Source organism: Scyliorhinus torazame, chromosome 11, assembly GCF_047496885.1.
Source record: "Scyliorhinus torazame isolate Kashiwa2021f chromosome 11, sScyTor2.1, whole genome shotgun sequence".
NCBI classification, from domain to species: domain Eukaryota; kingdom Metazoa; phylum Chordata; class Chondrichthyes; order Carcharhiniformes; family Scyliorhinidae; genus Scyliorhinus; species Scyliorhinus torazame.
This window is the reverse complement of record NC_092717.1, coordinates 217569623-217581762: the sequence shown is the minus strand read 5'-3', so window position 1 is coordinate 217581762 and position 12140 is coordinate 217569623. Positions and strand designations below refer to the sequence as shown.

General features: G+C 43.3%; 1 protein-coding gene across 3 annotated transcripts in view; it reads right to left on the bottom strand.

Moving 5' to 3' along the window:
* Positions 1-12140, bottom strand: part of LOC140385791 (focal adhesion kinase 1) — a 904772-nt gene that overhangs the window by 591773 nt on the left and 300859 nt on the right. Inside the window, exon 1 of one of the 3 annotated variants that reach the window (XM_072468318.1) lies at positions 5393-5688. The exons of the other annotated variants lie outside the window; for them this stretch is intronic. Coding sequence (XP_072324419.1) covers positions 5393-5438 — 46 coding nt within the window. The 5' untranslated portion in view covers positions 5439-5688. Of the gene's footprint in view, positions 1-5392; positions 5689-12140 lie in introns of those variants that run through there. 3 annotated transcript variants of the gene reach the window in all.

The following is a 12140-nucleotide window of genomic DNA, read 5'->3' as shown; positions in this document are numbered from 1 at the left end:
TCTGACTAGCTTGCTAAAGGGCTGGTCGGAATTGTCTTAGTGTTGTATTGAAAATAAAGTTACCAGTGGGCACTATAGCTGACTAATAAAGTTGCAGTGGACTTTGCCAAAAAGCACAGACTTGACCTCTGTTATTTGGGAACTGAGAAGGGATAATGGATATCTAGGGTACCAAATGGACACAGAGATCCATCACAGGGAAAGTTTTATAAACCAACAAAGATGACCAGAAATACAATAAAGATGGAGGAGATAAACTTTTTTGAGGGTAAACTAGTAAGTAATATAAAAACGGACAGGAAGAGATTTTTTAAAGATATAAAAAGGAAGAGAGGGGCCAAAGTGAACATAGGCCCCTTAGAAATGAGACTGACGAAATAATCATGGGGAACCAGGAACTGCCAGAGGAATCAAACACGTACTTTGTGTCAGTCTTCCACATGGAAGACACTAATACCATTCCAAAAGTAAATAATCAAGGGGCAGAAGGGGGGGAGGGCACTAAATTCAATAACAATCACTAGAGAAAAAGTAACGGTAAAGTCACCATAGTCCCAGATGGCCATAAGCTGCTTTCCCCTTTGGAGGGAGAGAGCTGACTGGTGGTGATTTAAACTGAGGATCATCACACCTCAGGCAAGGGGCAAGTTTGAGAAGGCAGGGTCTTCATGAATAACCTCAGCCAGTATGGGAATTGAACCCGCGCTACTGGGCTCACTCTGCATTTCGAGCCAGCTGTCTAGCCAACTGAGCTAAACCGGCCCCTAGGTAAAAGTACTAGGAAACTAATGGGCTATAGACCGATAATTCCCTGAACCTAATGTGTTGCATCCCAGGATATTAAAGGAATTAGTTACAGAGATAGTGGATACACTGGCAGTAATCTTCCAAGAATCCTTAAATTCTGGAAAAGTCTCAGATGATTGGAAAACTACACACGTAACACCGTTATTCAAAAAAGGAGACACAAAACAAGCAGCTGTAGACCAGTTGGCTTAACATCTGTCATTGGGAAAATGTTAAGAGTCCATTATAAAGGATGTAATAGCAGAGCATTTAGAAATGCGTCATATAAACAAGGAGAGTCAACATTGCTTCATGAAGGGAAAATCATGCCTGACCAATTTATTATAATATTAATCTTTATTAGTGTCACAAGTACGCTTACATTAACACTGCAATGACATTACCGTGAAAATCCCCAAGTCACCTCACTCCAGCGCCTGTTCGGGTACACAGAGGGAGAATTCAGAATGTCTAATTCACCTAACAGTGCGTCTTTCGGGACTTTTGCGGGAGGAAACCAGAGCCCCCGGCGGAAACCCACGCAGACATGGGGAGAACGTACAGACTCCGCACAGACAGTGACCCAAGCCGAAAATCGAACCCGGGTCCCATGCGCTGTGAAGCAACAGTGCTAACCACTGTGCTACTGTGCCGTCTTTGAGGTGGTAATGAACAGGGTAAATGAAGGGGAACCAATAGATGGAATATACTTGGATTTCCAAGAAGCATTTGATAAGGTACCACACAAAAGACTATTAATAAAATATGAGCTCATGGTGTTGGGGGTAGCATGTTAGCATGGATAGAGGATTGGCTAACTGTAGAAGACAGATAGTTGTGATAAGAGGAGCATTTTCAGGATGGCAACCTGTAACTAGTGGAGTGACACAGGGGTCCGTGCTGCGGTTCATATATTCACAATATATATGGACGAGGGAAGTGAATGCACTGTTGTCAAGTTTGCTGATGACACACAAATAGGTGGGAATGCAAGTGCTGAGGATGACACTAAGAGTCTACAGAGGGACATCGACAAGTTAGGTGAGTGAGGAAAAACTTGGCAGATGGAATATAATGTGGGAAAATATGACTTTCTGCCCTTTGGTGGCAAAAAATAAAGGAGTTGAATATTATTTAAATAGAGAAAGACTGCAGAAAACTGTAGTACAGAGGGATATGGGGGTCCTCATGCATAAATCACAAAAAACCATCATGCAAGTTCAGCAGGTAATTGGGAAGGCAAATAGAATGTTGGCCTTTATTACAAAGGGAATGGAGTATAAAAATATGGAATTCCTGCTAAAACTTTTCAAGGCATTAGTTAGACCAAGGTTTTTCAAACCCAGGGTCGCGTCCCGCAGGTGGGTCGCGTGTGGGTGTCGAGAGGGTCGTGGTGCGATCGGTTGTGGTGTTCCCGACCGCGGGAATAAGTTCCCAACTGCCGCGACCGGCTTTTAAGAAAACCGGCTGCGGGCAGTCCGCGATTGGTTGCGGCGCTGGTGGGAAGAAGGGGTAGAGTGGGTGAGGATGAATCTTGTAACGGGTCTAGTTTGAGGGCTATGGTGACGGCAGCATTGCCAATGGCTCTAAGTAGGTATTCAGGGTGCCCACTGGTGCAGTCTACGGTGAAGATATGGAATCAGCTGAGGAGGCATTTTAGGATGAAAGGGATGTCGGTGCTAACGCCGCTGTGCAAGAATCATGGGTTGGATACTGTATATAGGAGGTGGAGGGAAGTGGGGTTGGTCAAGGTGAGGAATTGTATTTGGAGGAAGGGTTCGCCAGTCTGGAGGAGCTAAGGGAGAGGGTAGAGCTGCCGAGGGGTAGTGAGTTCACATATCCGCAGGTTAGGGACTTTGCACCAAAGTTCTGGAGGGGGTTCCCTAGGTTGCCGGGATACACCCTGCTGGAGCGACTGCTGCTTCCAGATGTGGAACAGGAGGGAAAAATTGGGGATATGTATAAGTGGCTGGGGGAGCAGGGAGGTGAGCGGGTGAAGATCAAGGAGAAATGGGAAGCGGAGTTGGGAATGGAGATCAATTGGGGAGTATGGAGTAAGGCACTGCGAAAGGTAAACGGGACCTCCTCTTGTGCAAGATGAGCCTGATACAGTTTAAGGTGGTGTACAGGGTGCATATGACTCGGGCGAGAATGAGTGGGTTCTTTCAGGGGGTAGCAGATGAGTGTGAGAGGTGTGGGCTGGGCCAGCAAATCACACGCACATGTTTTGGGGTTGCGAAAAATTGGGAATATTCTGGGCGGGAGTGTTCGTGGTCTTCGCCAGGATAGTGGAGGAGGAGGTGGACCCGGACCCTTTGGTGGCTATATTTGGGGTTTCAGAGAAGCCGGAGCTCATGCAGAGGAGGAAGGCCGATGTCGTGGCCTTCACCTCTCTAATTGCACGGCGACGTATTTTGCTGGAGTGGCGGTCGGCATTGCCACCAGGGGTAGCAGCATGGTTGGATGACCTGTACAACTTCCTGTGGTTAGAAAAGATAAAGTATGCATTAAGAGGCTCAGCAGGGGAGTTTGAGAACAGGTGGGGGATGTTTGTGACCGTGTTTGAGGAGCTATTCGGTGCAGGGGGGTGGGGGATGGGGAGGGGGGGGGGGGGGGGGGGGGTGTTGAAAAAGGAGAAAATCTGCACAGACCATAGAGTTGATTGTTGGGAAGTATGTTTCCCGGGGTGTTTACCTGCTGTAACCTGCTTTGATACAGGTTTGTAATAAAATAAGTTTTTTTAAAAATGAACAAACTTAAATCGGGAACAAAGCAGTAAAGATGATTGCTTAAGGTATGGCTTTAATTGTGCCAATGCAAATCAGGATGTAAAGCTCATGTGTGTTATATGCAGGGGAGTACTGACAAATGAAGTTTAAAACACTCAAATATTCAAAGACATTTGAAAACTAAGCATGGAGAGTTCGAGGACAAACGTCTCAATTTTTTTTTCAAAGCATGCAGCAAAAATTTAAATCGTCAGCTGAAGTCCATAGCAGAAATGCAACCAACATTGAACGACGATGCATGAGAGATCGTGAGGACCAAGCAGGCCCACCTGCCGCATTAAAAATAAGTAATAATGGTGTGTCACGAAGGTCAGCCGGAGTGGGTCGCGAACGTCAGCCGGCATGTCTCGCGAACGTCGGCCAGCATGGGTCCCGAAGGTCCGCCGGTTGGTAAAAGTGGATCCCAGGAAAAAGAGTTTGAAAAACACTGAGTTTAACCACACCTGGAATACTGTGGCATGGAAGCACAGTAGTTAGCACTGTTGCTTCACAGTGCCAGGGACCTGGGTTTGATTCTCGGCTTGGGTCACTGTCTGTGCGGAGTCTGCACGTTCTCCCCTTGTCCGCGTGGGTTTCCTCTTCGTGCTCCGGTTTCCTCCCACAAGTCCCGAAAGACAAGCTTGTTAGGTGAATTGGACATTCTGAATTCTCCCTCAGTGTACCGGAACAGGCACTGAAGTGTGGCGACTAGGGGATTTTCACAGTAACTTCATTGCAGTGTTAATGTAAGCCTACTTGTGACACTAATAAAGATGATTATAAAAGATTTTTATAAAACAGTTTTGGTCGCCTCATCTAAGCAAATATATGCAGCCGTTGGAGGCAGCCCAGAGAAATTCGCTAGCTTGATCCCAGGTATGGAGGGATTTTCTTATGAGGATAAATTGAGTAGATTGAACCAGTACTCATTAGAATTTAGAAGAATGAGAGATGACCATAATAATAATAATAATCTTTATCGATGGGACGAGTGGCCTATCTCTGCTTCTACATCTTATGGTCTTATTTTCAAACTACCTACCTTCAGAAAAATATGGTATATGCTCTGGCCTATTTATCAATGATGCTCGAGTTGTCAGTTTTCCCTATATTTTGCTGAAGAAAACAGCGAGCACGAAAAGAGATTTTAGCTTTAGTGCAGCATTTTCCAGGGAAATTATTTTTGAACAATTAGTAAAACCTTGAGTAGTTGGAAAATACATTGTTGTTTATTTTTGCAATATAACCAAAAAATCAGCATGTTGCCTGAAATGTTGTATAGGTAATGGACAAAATAGAGCTGGTTGTGAAATGTAGGCATTTATATAAACACCCATCAGTATTTACTCATCCCTTAAGATAGTCAATAATTTATCAAATTAAATGTTGACTTTTTAAACAGTAGATAACAGAAAGAGTTGATCCAAATATGAAGCAAAAGCAATGACAAATGCCTGCACCTGGGTACTTTAATCATTAACAAAATGAGGAGCACTATCATATTTTATTTACCTGCTATGACCTGGTGGTGGTAAGGTGCAACAAGAGCACAAATTAGCTTTTCACAGAAGTTTTTTTTTTAAATAAAAACTGCTCCAGGTAAATGAATTGCCAATTATCTGTTTTTAAATGATTCTATCAAACAAGGTCAAAGTGAGAGAACAGATCAGGAAACAGTTGTCAAATAACAAAAGGTATTTTCCCAGAAAGGCAATTAAGGCATTGTTCTTTTTTAAATTAAATTAATCCAAAATATTGTAAGATTTTTCAAACAGTTACAGCATGCCATTTTTTTCTGTGTTCATTAAATGGGTCGGAATTTCTTTATCTGTCAATACCTCTGGCCCAGCATACTGGGAAAGGACTGCAGCCGCTCCTCTCCATGCAGACGACAACTGCTTCTTGGATCAGGCCTTGCTGCCTTGGCAGCAGCGTACACGCTAGCTGGGCGATTGCATACAATGTCTCAATTCAACACTGTCATTATGGGCTCCAGCAGGGGGCTGGGAAGGCACTTCAATGTGTTCAGTCCAACACAAAAACCCTGCTCCCTTTCATATGCGTCTTCACATTAGTTCTCCTATTACAGGTTCCACAGTGGCATACGATTCCCTCCGCAAAGAACTGCACCAAATCTCCTTCAAGTTTCAGATTCTCCTCATGTTTCTCGTATATCCGAACCATCCTTGCAAACTGCTAAAAGGCACCACTGTAGCCTGCAGGCAGCTCCATTTGGAGTTGATTAGCAAGCACCTTATTAATATGCTAATCCCACCCGCAGACTCCTGTTTACAAAACTGAGAAGAGAATTCAACTGATGCCTCACTGCAAATCAAATCTGACCCAGGTCATGACTGTATGCCTTCAGATGTGCCTCTGGCATTCTGCAGAGTTGTTTTTCCCCTTTGTTTCATTTGAAATTATGCCGAAGGTCAGGTAATAAAAGAATAAAACTTGTGTTTCATCTTGCCATTTTCTAATCATAAGAGGAGTGTGCTCTTTTAATCATAACCTAAAGAGAACAGCATTGAAGTCTGAGCACGTACTGCTTGGAAACTAGGACAGTACTATAATAACCTATCAGTACCACAGCTAGCTCCTGGATCCTCAAAGACAGCTTCCATATTTTCCATACAGCTGGGAAGAATGACGGCTGACTACGTTCTTTCAGTCCATATGCCAACTACATCTAGTTGTATTTCATTCACCATATTCCTACAATGCTGTCAGGCAGTGTTGAACAGCATTCATCAGTCTTATTAAAATGGTATTTGCTTGAAATTGTGTCTTTTGACTTCGCAGTATTCTTTGTGCATCTGAGTCATTATAATTCATGAACAACTTAGGCCAGTGTTGAACACAATATAAATGTGGTCACAACGAATCCCATTGTTCACTTCACACATTTACCATGTTCCAAACTGAATGCAATGTAACTTGATACAAGTGCCACATGTGGACAGTAATCACATTTACTATTTACAATGATCAAAAAATTCTCCAGGATACTACAGATCTCCTAATGCAGCACAGAGTAGATGCTGAGCGAAGTGCTGACGACGAGTAAAACTGAAGCCCTGTCAGCCCTCTCAGGTGGACTTGTAAGGTCCCATTACACCATCTGAAAAGAAAGGGACTTCTCCCTCAACTGGGCAACATTTATTGCTCAAGCAACATCATTAACATCTGTTCATCAGCAAAATTGCTGCTTGTGGAATATTGCTGTTGCACAAACTGACTGCCGTATTCCCTGCCTTGTAGCAGTAATCGCACATCAAAGAGAACGTCATCGGGTTGGAAAGCACTTTGGGGCAGCCTACGAGCATGAAAAACACTACAATGCGCAAGTCTATTTTCCCCAGTAAGTGACAGAATCTTACAGCACAGTTGGAAGCCATGAGAGCAGGTACAGATGATTTTACTTCCAAATGACAACAAATCTGTGGTTGATTTACCTTCAACATCTATTAGGCCAAAACAACAGTGGAGATGGTGTTTGTTCTCATTCATCTATTTATAGTGGCTGATTATAAATATTTATATATGGGGGAGTGATGGTCTCAGGGTAGAAGGAGAGGCCAGCATCAATAATGCATTCTGGGACCAGATAGAAGTACCAGAACAGTGAGAAGCAATCTCACTGCATATAGGGATCACGTGAAGGTGTATTCTTACATAGATAGTAATCAAGTTTGACAATAGGATGAAAAGGTTCCAAGCTTGCTTTAAAGTCAGGTACTTAAAATTTAAACATTTGTGGTGAAAACAGCCAATGATGCAAAAACTAAACCTTACCAATTAACTTGACAAAAGAATGTTCTTGGCATGCAGGGGTGGCTGTACTTGTACAACAGCAGGGGCTTAAAAAATGTTATCTTTACTTGTCAAATCCATACAGGTTATACTTGGGAATAGAAAGGGAAATCTGAGCAATGATTTGTATCTCCACATGACAACTATAATCAGAACAAATCTGACATGGTTTCCTCCTCTAAATCTTAAACAAAATAAATTCTCCAATCATCACTTTCAATGCTTGACCAGTCACACACTATTCTCCTTCCCCTTCGAGGCAATGACCACTTGCTGAGGGAGCTTCACAAATCCTCCAGTACTTTTTCCAAGCATCAACTATTCACTTCAAAACCTAGATCGTGAGAATTACAAGTACATTCTTTTAAACCACAGAAGGCTATGGGAGAGACAGTCACAAAGTGATAATGTCACTGGACTAAAATCTAGAAGACCATGATTCTCGAATAGCTTATGAAAACAAACAACCAAAGGATGAATGACAAACATTAGGCTCCCTGCTACCACCACAATTGGGGTGTTACTTCATTGCAGGTGCTTCTTGATCTCCTTGGTTATATGGAATCTAAACATATCCCACACTACTAAGCTGCGTTCTTTGTAGAGGCCGCCGGCACACGCATTCCACAATTACCAAACCATAACTTCACTCCATCCTCATCCATCCAACTGTTGTCATGGACATGCACAAAAACGCAACATCATAGAGCTGGATTTTAAGCATGGTTTTACAGTTGAAAATTACCACAGGCTTTGATTTTGTTCCATCAGCCATGCTGGAAAGTAGAATCATGAATGTTGTGTTCTCATGTCCTGTGCTTTGCACTTGAAAGGTTTTCATACCTTTCCATTCCACAGTTTGGTTGCTGGGTATATCAAAACTCATGGACGTTTCATCCATGTTGTCAATATGAAATAATTGGTACTCGTGTTTTTGCCACTGATGAATCGCTGAAAACTGGTCATTTGTATCATGGTCTTTTAATTGTCTCTTCGCAATCTTGGTCTTCACCATGAGGAATTTCCATAAAGCAGCTACACCAACTAACTGTCTGTGCGGAGTCTGCACATCCTCCCAGTGTGTGCATGGGCTTCCTCCGGGTGCTCCGGTTTCCTCCCACAGTCCTAAGATGTGCGGGTTAGGTGGATTGGCCATGCTAAATTGCCCATAGTGTCCAAAATTGCCTTAGTGTTGGGTGGGGTTACTGGGTTATGGGGATAGGGTGGAGGTGTGGACCTTGGGTGGGGTGCTCTTTCCACGAGCTGGTGCAGACTCGATGGGCCGAATGGCCTCCTTCTGCACTGTAAATTCTATGAACTGTGGCTCTGAAATCTTTGCTGGACTCAAGATTTGAAGTATGCATTGAATTTCTGATGACTATGTAACCATTCTGACAATTTGAGCACCCATTCCAATACATACTTCTCAAGATCAGGCCCATTGGCTGATCTGGCTTATTTGGCCATCGGCATCTTCTTCAGGAAACATACAATCATACAAAATAGGAGCAGAAGTGGACCAATTCAGTTCCTTGAGCCTGTGCCACCATACAAAACACAAACAGATCAGCCATAATCTTATTCAGTTCGACATTCCCATCTACTCCTGGATAACCTTTAATTAATTCCCCTGCCCAACAAGGATATATCTACTCTGGCCTTACAAGTATTCCATGACCCTGCCTCCATCGTTTTCTGAGACAGAGTTCCAAAGTCACAAAATCCTCAAAGAAAAGAACTCTCCTCATCTCTGTTCGAGAAGGGAAATCCCTCATTTTAAAATAGCGGCCCCGAGTTCTGAACTCACCCACGAGACGATTCCTTCTATTCGCGCATCAGTTTTTCACAAACATAGTCCTCTCGCTGCATCATTTGGCAGCTTAGCAAATATTATGACATGTAGCTTGAAACCATCTTCATACTTAATTTTTTTTGCAAGGTGATCCATTTCTGTTCACCGGTCACCATATGTGGTCTGCTCTGTGTGGCTGCATCTTAAACTCCCATGCATCTTCTTGGTAACAGGGCCTGCTAAGTCAGTGCCTGTTTGATCTTGTATGCTGGCTTATAAGACAAGTATAACCGTAAACATGTATTTCTGAGCGAAACAATTGAGACCAACTCCGAATGCAAACATTCCCTATATTGTCTAAAAAATGGTGTGGGGGTGAGTGGGTTACTTATACTCTGTGAAGCCCTATACATACATTTTGGCACTAAATGGGCTCATCTTAAATACCACGATCTATGGTTGTAGTTTTAATGCAGAAAACTGAGCCAACGATACTAAGCCAAACAACTGGGTCTCTAAGAGTTTGGACAAAGAAGTTGGTTTTTAGGGAGGGTCTGAAAGATGCAGAGAGGTGGAGATTCTGAGAGGCAATTCTGGAGTTTAGGAAATAGATGGGTAAAGGCATGACCACCAATAGTGAGGCTGAGTGAGAGATGGCAGGGAAAACAGAGTTGGAGGAATACCAAGTTCTAGAAGGAATGCAGGGCTACAGCAGTGTACAAAAAAGAAAGAGGTGGGTCCGTAAAGGGATTTGAAACCAAGAATGTGACTTCTAAATCTGAAGCACTGGTGTACAGTGAGTTAATGCAGGTCAGCAAATACAGGGGAGATGGGTGAGCAGGTTAGGATGTGGGCAGCAGACTCTGCAAGAGCTCTATAAGAGTTCAAGTTTATGAAGGGCAGCCTGAAGAGCATTGTGATGGTTGAGTTTTGAGCTGATAAATTCATGCAAGAGGTTCAGCTGGTGGTGGAGTTAAGAACATGAGAAATAGGAGCAGGAGTAGGCCATTTGGCCCTCATGTGCCCAACTGCCATTTAATTGCATCATGGCTGATCAGGTCTTTGCCTCAGGTCCACTTTCCTGCCTGTTCCCCATAATAGTTGATGCCCCTGCAATTCAAGGATCTATCTCAGCCCTCACAGCTCTCTGGGCTAGAGAACAGATAATGCTTTGCTCTTCACAATGATTAAAGAAGAAAATTTAGAGAAAAAATGCAGCCCTGCAAGTGGAATAAGGTCGGGCAAGCAGTCTGACAACAGGGGCAGTGTAGGGGTCAAGCTAGGTGGTAGAAAGGTGGAGCGGTTCACCCATGTATCCTTCCCCAGTAGGGGTCACTGAACAGCAAGAAGTCAAGACAAATTTCAACTCTCTAACCAACGGGTACTGAGGACAACTGCAGTGCTGATAACAGACACCTACACTTTGCTTGGCTGAGATCGGACACTTCAAAATAGTCTAGGAATGAGCCCAGCAAAACATTTGCAGTTTTTACAGCTCACCTATTCACTGGATAAGCTCACTAATCCATCACAGAATATTTTATCAGGCTTCTCAAAATGATACGAAATTTCAAATAATGTTAGGAAATATTCAAATATATTTTTCAAATAGTAGCTCCACCAATCCATGAAATCCATTGAAAAAAGGCAATATTACAATAATCATGGGGACTTCAATATGCAGATGGACTGGGAAAATCAGGTTGGTAGTGGATCCCAAGAAAATACATTTGTGGAATGTGTAAGAGGTGTTTTTTTTGAGCAGATTGTGACAGAACCTACTAGAGAACAGGCAATTCTGGATTTGGCGATGTGTAATGAGGCAGACTTGGATCAGGGAACTTACGGTGAAGGAACCCTTAGGGAGCAGTGACCACAATATGATAGAATTTACCCTGCAGTTTGGGAGAGAGAAGCTGTAATCAAATGTAACAGTATTACAATTAAATAAAGGTAACTACAAAGACATGAGGGAGGAGCTGGCCAGAGTTGATTGGAAAAGGAGCCTAGCACGGAAGACAATGGAACAGCAATGGCAGGAGTTTTGGGGGGTTATTCGAGAGGCACAACAGTAATTCATCCCAAGGAGGAGGAAACATGCTAAGGGGAGGACAAGGCATTCATGGCTGACGAGGGAAGTCAAGGACAGCATAAAAGCTAAAGAAAAAGCACACAAAGTAGCGAGGATTAGTGGAAAACCAGAGGATTGGGACGCCTTTAAAAGCTAGAGAGCACAACTAAAAAAGCAATAAGGAGGGAGAAGATGAAGCATGAGTGCAAGCTGGCTAGTAATATAAAGAAAGATAGAAAGAGATTTTTTCAATATATAAAAGGTAAGAGAGAGGCAAAAATAGACATTGGACCACTGGAAAACGTGGCTGGAGTAGTAATAATAGGAAACAAAGAAATGGCAGACAAACTGAATAGTTACTTTGCATCAGTCTTCACGGTGGAAGACACCACTGGAATGCCAGAGCTCCAGGAGACCCAGGAGGCAGTGGTGAGTGCAGTGACCATTACTAAGGAGAAGGTTTTGGGGAAACTGAAAGGTCTGAAGGTGGATAAATCATCTGGGCCGGATGGACTACACCCCAGGGTTCTAAATGAGATAGCTCAGGAGATTGTGGAGGCATTGGTGATGATCTTTCAGGATTCACTGGAGGCTGGAAGGGTCCCAGAGGACTGGAAAGTGGCTATTGTAACACCCCTGTTTAAGAAGGGAGGGAGGCAGAAGACGGGAAATTATAGGCCGGTTAGCCTGACTTCGGTCATTGGTAAGATTTTAGATTCCATTATTAAAGATGAGATTGCGGAGTACTTGTAAGTGCATGATAAAATGGGACTGAGTCAGCACGGGTTCGTCAAGGGGGGGGTCATATCTGACAAATCTGTTAGAGTTCTTTGAGGAAGTAACAAGGAAGTTAGACAAAGGAGAACCAGTGGACGTGATTTATTTAGATTTCTAGAAGGCCTTTGGCAAG